At 37.6% G+C, this 12,627-nt stretch overlaps 1 protein-coding gene across 4 annotated transcripts in view; it reads right to left on the bottom strand.

Annotated features, from left to right (window-relative positions):
- TTC39B (tetratricopeptide repeat domain 39B) overlaps window positions 1-12,627 on the bottom strand; it is a 140,288-nt gene that overhangs the window by 7,338 nt on the left and 120,323 nt on the right. For all 4 annotated transcript variants that reach the window (XM_028165145.2, XM_057549272.1, XM_057549271.1 and 1 more), the window contains 2 exons: window positions 10,832-10,940; window positions 6,809-6,895 (listed from right to left, as the gene is read on the bottom strand). In XM_028165145.2, coding sequence (XP_028020946.1) covers window positions 6,809-6,895; window positions 10,832-10,940 — 196 coding nt within the window. The remainder of the gene's footprint in view (window positions 1-6,808; window positions 6,896-10,831; window positions 10,941-12,627) is intronic.

Below are 12,627 nucleotides of genomic sequence, written 5' to 3'. Positions count from 1 at the left end.
AGGGAGCACACCCTCTCCAGATCATTATGTTTACAACTTATCAGTTCTCCCAGGTTATGTGCTTTTGGGGAAGAAATTATGTCATAAAATTAGACAAAATGGTTCTGAAGTATGCAAGGCGCCTAAAATCCCCACAAACCTTTAACTGCGTGAGGCTAATGTGGAGGATTTTCTTTCAGGACTTTTTCCCTTTTGAAAATGACTCGTTACCTTCTACAGCCCAAGGCTAACATATATTAACAGAAGGAACCGTATCATGTGTGACATCTATCTGACAAAGGTTGCCATTTCACATCTATCACTTTTGAATTTGGGGTGTTTTGTTTTTTTTTTTTTTTTGCAAGTTAAGTGCAACTAACAAATCACTCCAAGACAGACTGATAATTTATACATTTCACGCTGTGACAACACAGGTGGGAAGGGGCAGTAAACCAAACTAATGAGGCTCTAAGAGTCCCTCACACTGAAATACTCTTGCTTTCAGTATAAACGTCAGAAATCACCATTAACACATGCTGGTGTTTTAATCAGTAAACTGCTTGTCTATGGGAGGTTAAGGATGTTACTTAACCAACTCAAAGGAGGTCACTTTACTTCTAGGTGCTGAAAATAGCTGATATTCACCTCTCACTTCCAAGATCTGACAGGTTATTCACTAAGAAAATCACAAATGTCAATGCCACCACATTACCTTCCCTATTAAAGACCATTCCCCCTCTGCCTCAAAAAAATCTATTTATGCTTCTAATCATGGATGCTCATTGAAATATCCATTCAAGAAGTAATATCTTTCCAGGCCTAGAACAAAACCCTTACGGTCCATACTGGATGCTAAGTTTTAGTATCACTTGTGCATTCTATTGAGTTCTATGTCACATTTTATGACAGTTTGTCTTATCTCACCGTTTTGGTGCTCAGTGAAGGACAATTTTGCGGAGGAACACCATGGAAAGTTGAAGTACCATTAAAACATACAACTTTTATTTAGAGCATGACTTACGGATATGGAAAATGGATTCAAAAATACCATGTTCCTCCAAAAACCTTAGAAAGCAAAACCATTATTTCCTCAGACCACTACCTGTCAGATGATTATTTTCCCTTAAAACGTGAAAGCTTTATCATGACTCTCAACCTCATGGGAGAGTTCACAGATGAACATTTCAACACATGGTTTCCATTTTACACCCCAAGAAAATTACACAATAATGCTGCCAAAGCACACTTGCATCACAAAAGATCTGCTGAACTTAAAACAGAGGGTAGGCTTAGGGAAAAGGAAATTTGAGGCCCAAACTACAAAGTATGTACATTGAACTTTTTAGAAGCTAGTTGATATGCACCAAAGGAAAAATGTGAAAATAGATTTAGAGGTGAAGAGCCATAAAGTAACACTTTCCCTTTTATGTAACTCTTATTATGCTTGCTACATAATTTCACCAAGCAAATTAGTTATAACAAATAGTTAAAGTAGAACTACTGAATCAACTTCTGGCTACATGTTGAATTTAGTCAGATTTCGAGTGAAGCACTATTGGAATTAATAGCAAATACTGACTCCAGGCATACTACCAAGTGCTTTTCTGTCTTTAAACAGTATTCCTCCTTTTGTATCGCTGACCAGCCTTTCATAACTGTGGCATCGTCAGAGGAGAACACCAATTATATCCTCTACCATCTTTTACTTTAGAGACACTTACCAAAGGTAGGAGAAGCCAAAATACATTCATTTCCTAATAATGTGTATGTGGCGAGGGTGTGTAGGGGGGAAGGAGGTGTTTAGTGGAGGCTGCAGTCACCTCAGCTTTACCACTTCACTCCATTTTCCAATTGTGGATTTTTTCCCTCACTCTGAAGGATAAGAGCTTAATTACTAAAAGATCCTAAGGGGGTAGGGGTATAGAATCAGGTAATCATCTTGCGTAAAACCGTGGACCTAGAAGAGATCATCATAAATTTCATGTGCAACATCTAGCAAAAGCGATGTTCAGAAAAGAAACCAGTTTTTTGTTTGTTTGGTTGGTTTTTTTTTTTACCCAGCAGGAAGACATACAAAGACGAGTTTATACAAAGTACAATGTGTCTGTCTGTCTGAGCTCCTCTCCCCCACCAGTCCTGCTTAAATATCTCTCGAAGTCTATCATCTCAATATGTCATTAAAAGAGAAAGGAATGCATGGAGAGAACAGCCTGATTTTCTAAACCTCTATTGCATTTTACATGCGTAGTCTGATACAAATATTACTCCTTTAATTTTTTTCCCCCACCAATGTAGGGGCAAAATAAATTTAGAGGGAGGGGGTGAAGAGCCTGCTCAAATAGAGGAAATCTCAATAGTCCCTCAGGGCTTCTTAACAGTGTGGGTGCTCTGTATCCGAGGGCTTCACATCCGCAGATTCAACCAACCAGATTGGAGCTACATTTAGGATCCACAGTTGATTGAATCCACAGGTGCGGAAACTGCAGATACAGAGGGTGGACTATGGAACCTGAGCATCCAAGGATTTTGGTATCCACAGTGGGTCCTGGAACTGATTCCACGCAGAAACTGAGGTACGACTGTATACAAAGCCCTTACTCCCTGGTGGTACGTAATAGTCTATACTACAAAGGATAGACATTCAAACATTAGAATTTATTCTACTGCACCAAAACCCTTATCTTTGTAGTAAAACAGAAGAAGCAAGCTAGCCTGCTTTTCTGGGGAGAAAATACCCTACAAATGTTTTAACTTAATAAAAAGAGGTTTTTCTATCCTTCTCAAACTCTTCCAAAATATTGCAGAGGGAGGAACACTCCCAAACTCATTCTACGAGGCCACCATCACCCTGATACCAAAACCAGACAAAGATGTAACAAAGAAAGAAAACTACAGGCCAATATCACTGATGAACATAGATGCAAAAATCCTCAACAAAATACTAACAAACAGAATCCAACAACACATTAAAAGGATCATACACCATGATCAAGTGGGGTTTATCCCAGGAATGCAAGGATTCTTCAATATACGCAAATCAATCAATGTGATACACCATATTAACAAATTGAAGGAGAAAAACCATATGATCATCTCAATAGATGCAGAGAAAGCTTTCGACAAAATTCAACACCCATTTATGATAAAAGCCCTGCAGAAAGTAGGCATAGAGGGAACTTTCCTCAACATAATAAAGGCCATATATGACAAACCCACAGCCACCATTGTCCTCAATGGTGAAAAACTGAAACCATTTCCACTAAGATCAGGAACAAGACAAGGTTGCCCACTCTCACCACTATTATTCAACATCGTTTTGGAAGTGTTAGCCACAGCAATCAGAGAAGAAAAAGAAATAAAAGGAATCCAAATCGGAAAAGAACAAGTAAAGCTGTCACTATTTGCAGATGACATGATACTATACATAGAGAATCCTAAAGATGCTACCAGAAAACTCCTAGAGCTAATCAATGAATTTGGTAAAGTAGCAGGATACAAAATTAATGCACAGAAATCTCTTGCATTTCTATACACTAATGACGAAAAATCTGAAAGTGAAATTAAGAAAACACTCCCATTTACCATTGCAACAAAAAGAATAAAATATCTAGGAATAAACCTACCTAAGGAGACAAAAGACCTGTATGCAGAAAATTATAAGACACTGATGAAAGAAATTAAAGATGATACAAATAGATGCAGAGATATACCATGTTCCTGGATTGGAAGAATCAACATTGTGAAAATGACTCTACTACCCAAAGCAATCTACAGATTCAATGCAATCCCTATCAAACTACCACTGGCATTTTTCACAGAACTAGAACAAAAAATTTCACAATTTGGATGGAAACACAAAAGACCCCGAATAGCCAAAGCAATCTTGAGAACGAAAAATGGAGCTGGGGGAATCAGGCTCCCTGACTTCAGACTATATTACAAAGCTTCAGTAATCAAGACAGTTTGGTACTGGCACAAAAACAGAAATATAGATCAATGGAACAGGATAGAAAGCCCAGAGATAAACCCACACACATATGGTCAACTTATCTTTGATAAAGGAGGCAAGCATATACAGTGGAGAAAAGACAGCCTCTTCAATAAGTGGTGCTGGGAAAATTGGACAGGAACATGTAAAAGTATGAAATTAGAACACTCCCTGACACCATGCACAAAAATAAACTCAAAATGGATTAAAGACCTAAGTGTAAGGGCAGACACTATCAAACTCTTAGAGGAAAACATAGGCAGAACACTCTATGACATACATCACAGCAAGATTCTTTTTGACCCAGCTCCCAGAGAAATGGAAATAAGAACACAAATAAACAAATGGGACCTAATGAAACTTAAAAGCTTTTGCACAGCAAAGGAAACCATAAACAAGACCAAAAGACAACCCTCAGAATGGGAGAAAATATTTGCAAATGAAGCAACTGACAAAGGATTAATCTCCAAGATTTACAAGCAGCTCATGCAGCTCAATAACAAAAAAACGAACAACCCAATCCAAAAATGGGCAGAAGATCTAAATAGACATTTCTCCAAAGAAGATATACAGATGGCCTACAGACACATGAAAGAATGCTCAACATCATTAATCATTAGAGAAATGCAAATCAAAACTACCATGAGATATCATCTCACACCGCTCAGAATGGCCATCATCAAAAAATCTAGAAACAATAAATGCTGGAGAGAGTGGGGAGGAAAGGGAACACTCTTGCACTGTTGGTGGGAATGTAAATTGATACAGCCACTATGGAGAACAGTATGGAGGTTCCTTAAAAAACTAAAAATAGAACTACCATACGACCCAGCAATCCCACTACTGGGCATATACCCTGAGAAAACCATAGGTCAAAAAGAGTCATGTACCAAAATGTTCATTGCAGCTCTATTTACAATAGCCAGGACATGGAAGCAACCTAAATGTCCATCGACAGATGAATGGATAAAGAAGATGTGGCACATATATACAATGGAATATTACTCAGCCATAAAAAGAAATGAAATGGAGGTATTTGTAATGAGGTGGATGGAGTTAGAGTCTGTCATACAGAGTGAAGTAAGTCAGAAAGAGAAAAACAAATACAGTATGCTAACACATATATACGGAATCTAAGGGAAAAAAAAAAAAAAAAAAAGGCCATGAAGAACCTAGTGGCAAGACGGGAATAAAGACACAGACCTACTAGAGAATGGACTTGAGGATATGGGGAGGGGGTGGGGTGAGATGTGACAGTGTAAGAGAGTGTCATGGACATATATACACTACCAAATGTAAAATAGATAACTAGTGGGAAGCAGCCGCATAGCACAGGGAGATCAGCTCGGTGCTTTGTGACCACCTAGAGGGGTGGGATGGGGAGGGTGGGAGGGAGGGAGATGCAAGAGGGAAGAGAAATGGGACCATATTGTATATGTATAACTGATTCACTTTGTTATAAAGCAGAAGCTAACACACTATTGTAAGGCAATTATACTTCAATAAAGATGTTTAAAAAAAAAAAAAAAAAAGAGGTTTTTCTTTACCTCCCAGTTTTCACATACCCACTTATTTTAAAACACATTCATTTTCCCATCTGATTCATGAATATGTGGGGTTTAATCACAGATAATTCCCTTAATGACAGGAACAATGCTTTCTCTGCCTGTCACAATGCTATACCTAGTATGGAAAATCTAAGAGTGTTCAAAGGAACAAATTAATGAAGAGTGGCCAAATTGATTCAACAAAAACAAACACTAGTAAATTTGTTCAAAAGCCCAAATACATTTTACTGAAGTACATTTTGTGAAATCTCATTTTTTGAAGTAAACATTTATGGAGTTTCATCTAAGTTACATTTCAAAATGATGGGGCTCTATGTTGAGTTTCCACTCAAATCAAAGTAAGTATTTTTCCTTTTTGAAATTATTCCATATTAAAAAGAGTAAAAAAAATCATCTCACACCCATTAGGATGGCTATTACCAACCAACCAACAAACAAACAAAACAAATATTTAAAAAAATAGATAATTACAAGCATTGACAAGGATATAGAGAAATTGAAACCCTGTGCATTGCTGGTAGGAATGTACAATGGTGCAGCCACTAGAGACAACAGGATGACAATTCCTCAAAAAATTAAAAATAGAAATGCCGTATGATCCAGCAATTGCACTTTAGGGCATATATCTAAAGGAACTGAAAGCAGGGTCTCAAAAAAATATTTGCATACCCATATTCATAGAAGTATTTATTATTCACAGTTGTCAAAAGTGGAAGCAACCAAACATGCATTGAAGGATGAATAGATAAACAAACTGTGGTATAAACATCCAAGGGAATATTATGCAGCCTTAAAAAGGAAGGAAATTTGGACATGTGCTACAACATGGATGTACCTGGAGGACATTAGGATAAGAGAAATAAGGCAGCCACAAAAAGAAAATTACTGTGTGATTCCACTTACACGAAGTCTCTAGAATAGTCAAATTCATAGTAACAAAAAGTAGAATGGTGACTGCCCACAGCTGTGGGGAGGGGGAGATGGGGAGTTATTGTTTAATGGGTATGAAAAAGTTCTCGAAACTGGTTGCACAACCAAGTGAATATACTTAGCTACTGTACCATACAGTTTAAAAAATGGTTAATATGGTAAATTTTATATTATGTACATTTTCCTACAATTAAATATTTAAAAGAATTGTAAAAAATGTAAGGAGGTTTATCATAACTCTATATTAGTAGAAACTACGCAGAAAATATGTTAGTGATGGAACATCTAGGACACACAGACAAAGAAAGTCTGAAATGTCCATATAGTCTGTACTTATACATACGTTGTTTTGGTTCTTTGTTAAATAGTACAAACTTTGAGTTCCTCCTTTTGGTCCCAGTTTCTTGAGCCTTCTCATCCACTCGTTTCCCTGGTGCCCAGAAATCAAAGGGAATTATCAGTCCATGAAGATGAATACCTCAATATTTTGGCTACTCTACCTAACCTCCAGATCAAAATGAGCTGAAGTATTATAACTTTTCTGTAAAAGGGGAAGGAAAAAGAAGGGAAAGGAAACCACCATTCTTTTATTTAAAATGATGCGTTTAATATGGGAAGGTGACATACTCTCCCTTCAACAACAGATGAGCTTTTTGTATGACTGTTTTTCAGTAGTGGAGTAGAATATTCCACTCACCTGGTATCCCTGTGATCACCTGCTTGTATTTGCAAGAAGGCTAATGGGGAGGTGGGGAGGGCGGTGGTCTGTGGCCTCAGAACAGCATTGCTCTTAGTTCTATTGCATCCTTTATCTATCCAGCCTGAAACCTTGAGCTTGTTAGCAGATAAGCCCACTGATTCAGCTTTCATTCTTTTCTATTTCTTCTCCTTATTGGTGGGAATCTAAAGCTACAATTATTTTTTTTTTTTTTTTTTTTTCTTTTTTATTTATTTATTTATTTGTTTATTATTTTTGTCTGTATTGGGTCTTCGGTTCGTGCGAGGGCTTTCTCCAGTTGCGGCAAGCGGGGGCCACTCTTCATCGCGGTGCGGGGACCGCTCTTCATCGCGGTGCGCGGGCCTTTCTCTATCGCGGCCCCTCCCGTTGCGGGGCACAGGCTCCAGACGCGCAGGCTCAGCAATTGTGGCTCACGGGCCCAGTTGCTCCGTGGCATGTGGGATCTTCCCAGACCAGGGCTCGAACCCGTGTCCCCTGCATTAGCAGGCAGATTCTCAACCACTGCGCCACCAGGGAAGCCCCAAAGCTACAATTATTTTAAATATGGAAGGCAGCCTAAATGCCCAACAATTCTGAAAGAGTTGATTAAATTATGATATATTATCTCCATGGAATGCCATGAGGCTTTTGAAATTATTATAAGGGTTACTTAGCAACAATTAAAACATTTATGATAAACTACCATAGGATCCAGCAATCCCACTTCTGCATATTTATCTGAAAGACAAATACTAACTTGAAAAGATATATACAGCCTCATGTTCATTGCAGCATTATTACAACAGCCAAGCATGGAAACAACCTAAGTGTCCATCAATGGATGAATGGATAAAGAAAATGTGTTGTATATATATAATAGAACATTCAGCCATAAGAAAGAATCCAATTTTGCCATTTGCAACAACAGGAAGGACCTTGAGGATATTATGCTAAGTGAACAAAAGTCAGACAGAGAAAGACAAACACCATATGATCTCACTTCTATGTGAAATCTAAAAAAAAAAAAAAGAAAAAAAAACCTCACAGATACAGGTAACAGATTGGTTGCCAGGGGTGAGGAGTTGAGGGGTGGGTGAAATATATGAAGAGGTCAAAAGGTACAAACTTCCAGTTATAAAATAAGTTAAGTCATGGAGATGTAGTATACAGCATGGTGACTATAGTTAATACTGTATTGCATATTTGAAAGTTGCTGAGAGTAGATCCTAAAAGTGCTCAAGACAAGAAAAAAAATTTTGTAACGATGTACGGTGACAGATATTAACTAGACTTACTGTGGTGATCATTTTACAATGTATATAAATATCAAATCATTATGCTGTACACCTGAAATTAATAGTGTTATATGTCAATTATATCTCAATGGAAAAAAAGTTTATGATATAATAAATGAAAAAAACTAGGCTAGAGTATGTCCAGGTACACTATGATTGCAACTATAAAAATAAAGCTAAGATGGGGCTTCCCTGGTGGCATAGTCGTTAAGAATCCGCCACCGTAACTAGAGAAAGCCTGCACGCAGCAACGAAGACCCAACGCAGCCAAAAATAAAATAAATAAAATTTTTTTAAAATAATAAAAAAATAAAGCTAGGATGGTATACACAGAAATTCTAAATTAATTGTGCATAGCAGGAAAAATATGGGTGACTTTTTTCACCTACATCTGTAACAGGGAAGAGCTAAAACGGACTCCCTGTTGGATCTGTTCCTTTGACTTTAACCTTTGCTTTTCGTTGCTTTTGTTATTATAATCATACATAATGGCCTGCCTCAGGGAACCCTGCCCACCTGTGACTGGCTGCAAGAAAAGAAACTAACACATCCCCTCCCCAGGCTGGTCATTCCAGGAGTTTTGCAAGACTGGTGGCCCTTTTACTTTACTTCCTCACCACCTCTCCCTTGCTGATTCTATAAAAGAAACTGGCATCCAGACCCCGATAAGATGGGTTTTCTGAGACACTAGTCTGCCATCTTCTCGGTCTGCCGGCTTTCCAAATGGAGTCATATTCCTTTGCCTCGGCACCTCGTCTCCGATTCATTGGCCTGTCGTGTGGCGAGCAGAGTGAGCTTGGACTCGGTAACACATCTATCAAATGTCATTACGTGTTTAATTTTTTAAAAGTAATTGTAAAGAGAAATGTCATTAAACATTTCAGCCCCATACTGTGGTTGAAGTAAAAAATGATCCACTGTATACCACAGGGAACTCTACTCAGTGCTCTGTGGTGACCTAAATGGGAAGGAAAACCAAAAAAGAGGGGATATATGTATATGTATAGCTGATTCACTTTGCTGTACAGCAGCAGAAACTAACACAACGTTGTAAAGCAACTATACTACCAAAAAAAAATTAAATAAATAAATAACCCAAATGAGGTGCTCATCCCCGGAGTCGCAGTCAATATTTCATCCCCCACGTGGGGAGTATACTGCATATGGAGCCGGTGCTCCTTCGGTGCCCATTTTCTTCCAGCTAAGGAAAATTAGTTACCTGTTAGAATTTTTCCTGGCTATTCTTGAATTTTTATGCCCTTTACAATGTTTATCATCCCAGCAATTTTTGCTTTACTTCTGTGATTAGAACATTCCAGAGGATAAGACCATTATCTTGGAATAATACCTAAATGATCTGGGGGTTGATACAGAATACAACAAAAGCTATCACTTACGGTATTGTTTAGCAAAAGTTAAAGCCTCTATTTATGACAGAGAACTAGAAAATGTCAGAGCAAGAAAACCCTGGGTATCATCTGGTCCAACACCACACCCATTTTAAAAGAAATCGGAGGCCCTCCTGGGTATGGGTTGAGGTACGCTTCCCAGAGCCTCACAGCTGCAGGAGTGGAACTATAAGCCCAGACCAGCTGATTTTCCTCCTACTATGCCAGCTGCTTCCAGTAAATAGCGCTTCCAGTACACTGGAAAGGGACCTCCAGTACAACCAAAGTAATGAGTAAAAACATCAAATTGTGACAAGATTTCAACTTGAAAACAAACAATTCTCTGTGTCTGTAAAAACACAGTAGTCATTAGAGAGCAAAAATGAGGCATGGAAAGAATCACAACCAACTAAAACCAGTATACATTTCCCTTGAGCTGCTCTAAAACTCAACTCTCTTCTTCATCTTTTTTTTTTTAAACAGCCTTAAGATAAAATTCCCATAACATACAATTCACCCATTTAAAGTATGCAATTCACTGGTTGTGAGTATATTACAGAGGTGTGAACCATCACCAGAATCAATTTTAGAATATTTTCATCACCCCCAAAACCAAATGCCATAACGTTTAGCTTTCACACACCCCCAGTTCTCCATCCCTAGGCAACCATTAATCTGCTTTCTGTCTTTACAGACTGATCTATCCTCCATATTTTATGTAAATTATATCTCTCACTCTGTTTTCTTTTGCAGCTGGCTTCTTTCACTGAGCCTAACGTCCCCAAGGCTCATCCATGTTGTTTCAGGTATCTTTTCTCCATCTTGATTGCAATCACTCAGACACCTGCGGCTCAAGCTCTTTTGTCCTCATCATGCACACAAATTAACACGGGCTTATGTGCACAGGGAAAGGATGGGAGAGGGGCAACGGTAAAGATTTCCAGGCTCTTACTTTTCATACTTACTTTCACTTTGTAGATCTGCCTCAGCCTTTTCAACAGTTACCAACAGATTTTCAGAAAGATCTTTTCTTTTGCTCACTAGTGGAAAACCATTCCAAACATACATCATTTCCTAATGAGGAAAAATGAGAAACCATTCACAATTATGTGAGGTTATTCAATGTTTTTTACAACAACAAAACTACATATGTGTGTTTTGCCTCAGTTGCTAGTGATCTCAAGACAACATTTAGAGATCATTTTCCTTAGCTTTCCTCATTTGGAATTTAGTGATTTAATTTCCCCCTTTCTCACTTTATTTAATGCTTTTTGCCTTTTATACTGCAAAGTATTCTATATATATATATAGTATATTGTGTTTTTACTGAAAAATTAATTTCCTTGTTCATTTAACAAGTATTTATTAAGCACCTACTGGTATCCAATCCTTTTGGAAGATAATGGATTACAGATACAGAAATAAATATAATATTTTAAAATGATACTACGAACAATTCTATTTAATATAGATTTTTGCTGTTACACTTAAGTAAAGGGAAACATTTTTCAATATCTGCCAACTGTTTATATAAAATGTCTCCAAGGACATCACTGAAAATGAACATAGGAAATATTTTACCTGGCTCAGGTTCTTTTATACCATTAAAAACATGTGACAGTCCGGTAATGCAATCCAATATGCAGAAAATGCATTCATTTAAAGGCCATACGGCAGAATGACAGCCCCTAAAAATGTAAACTAATGATTTCTCATTGCAAATTACACTTAATAGGCAAACAGATGAGAATTTTTTTTTTTGGACCAAAAGCAAATGTGCTCTTGCTTGAAAATATTTTTCTAATCTTCCTGGTAGTGCAGTTCATATTTTGAAAGGTATGAAATAACCAGGGTAATTAGAATCTTCTTGGAAATAAACAAATGTTAAAATATTATAGAGATATTGTTTGAACATCCTCTTACAGGGAAGCAGTAGAAATGAGGAAAATACATTGGAGTGGCAGCAAAGTCATCTTTACATTATGGTACTGAAAACTAAGATAACAACACTACCTTTCGTTTTACATCTAGCTTCTAATTGCTAATAGATTAAGAGTTCAATTCAATAACGAACCGAACATTTATTTTAACTGATGATGATGTTTTTAAATGTTGCTTTTATCGAAGGAATATTCTGTCAGAAGAAGGAACACTCATACCCGACCTTGCCATTTTATGACATATAGGATTTTGGTAAAATTCCTAGTCACCACAAATTCAAGCCAATTCTTACACCCTTAGCCCTGGAGAAATAAGTGCTCTGAGTTAACCTTCCTTAAGACCCTTAGTAATCAGAGCAAGCTATACATCGTCATGTACACACAAGCATCTAAGTTCTAGGGCAGAGAAAGGACTATGGTGCTCTACAAAAATTTCAGGGAAGTTCTGTGACACAGAAAGAAAAAAATTTCCCAGCACAAATCACTAGATAGAAATGAAGCAGAAATGGAGCTGAAAGCTGTCATTGGTAAAACAGCAGCAGGCTCCCACATTAGCTGGGAAAGGGGGATGTTTGGTCATTTTTTGTGATTTGCATGGTGTTCTTATTTTTACCTGTGTTCAGATATGATTACAGAGTGATCGTATATTTTTTTATTAAATTTATCTATTTATCTATCTATCTATCTATCTATTTATTTATTTATGGCTGTGTTGGGTCTTTGTTGCGGCGGGCGGGCTTTCTCTAGTTGTGGCGAGCGGGGGCTACTCTTCATTGCTGTGCGCAGGCTTCTCATTGCGGTGGCTTCTCTTGTTGTGGAGC

This window comes from Balaenoptera acutorostrata, chromosome 6 (genome assembly GCF_949987535.1).
Source record: "Balaenoptera acutorostrata chromosome 6, mBalAcu1.1, whole genome shotgun sequence".
Lineage (NCBI taxonomy): Eukaryota > Metazoa > Chordata > Mammalia > Artiodactyla > Balaenopteridae > Balaenoptera > Balaenoptera acutorostrata.
Note: the sequence above shows the minus strand (reverse complement) of the source record. Positions and strands in the feature narration are given on the sequence as shown.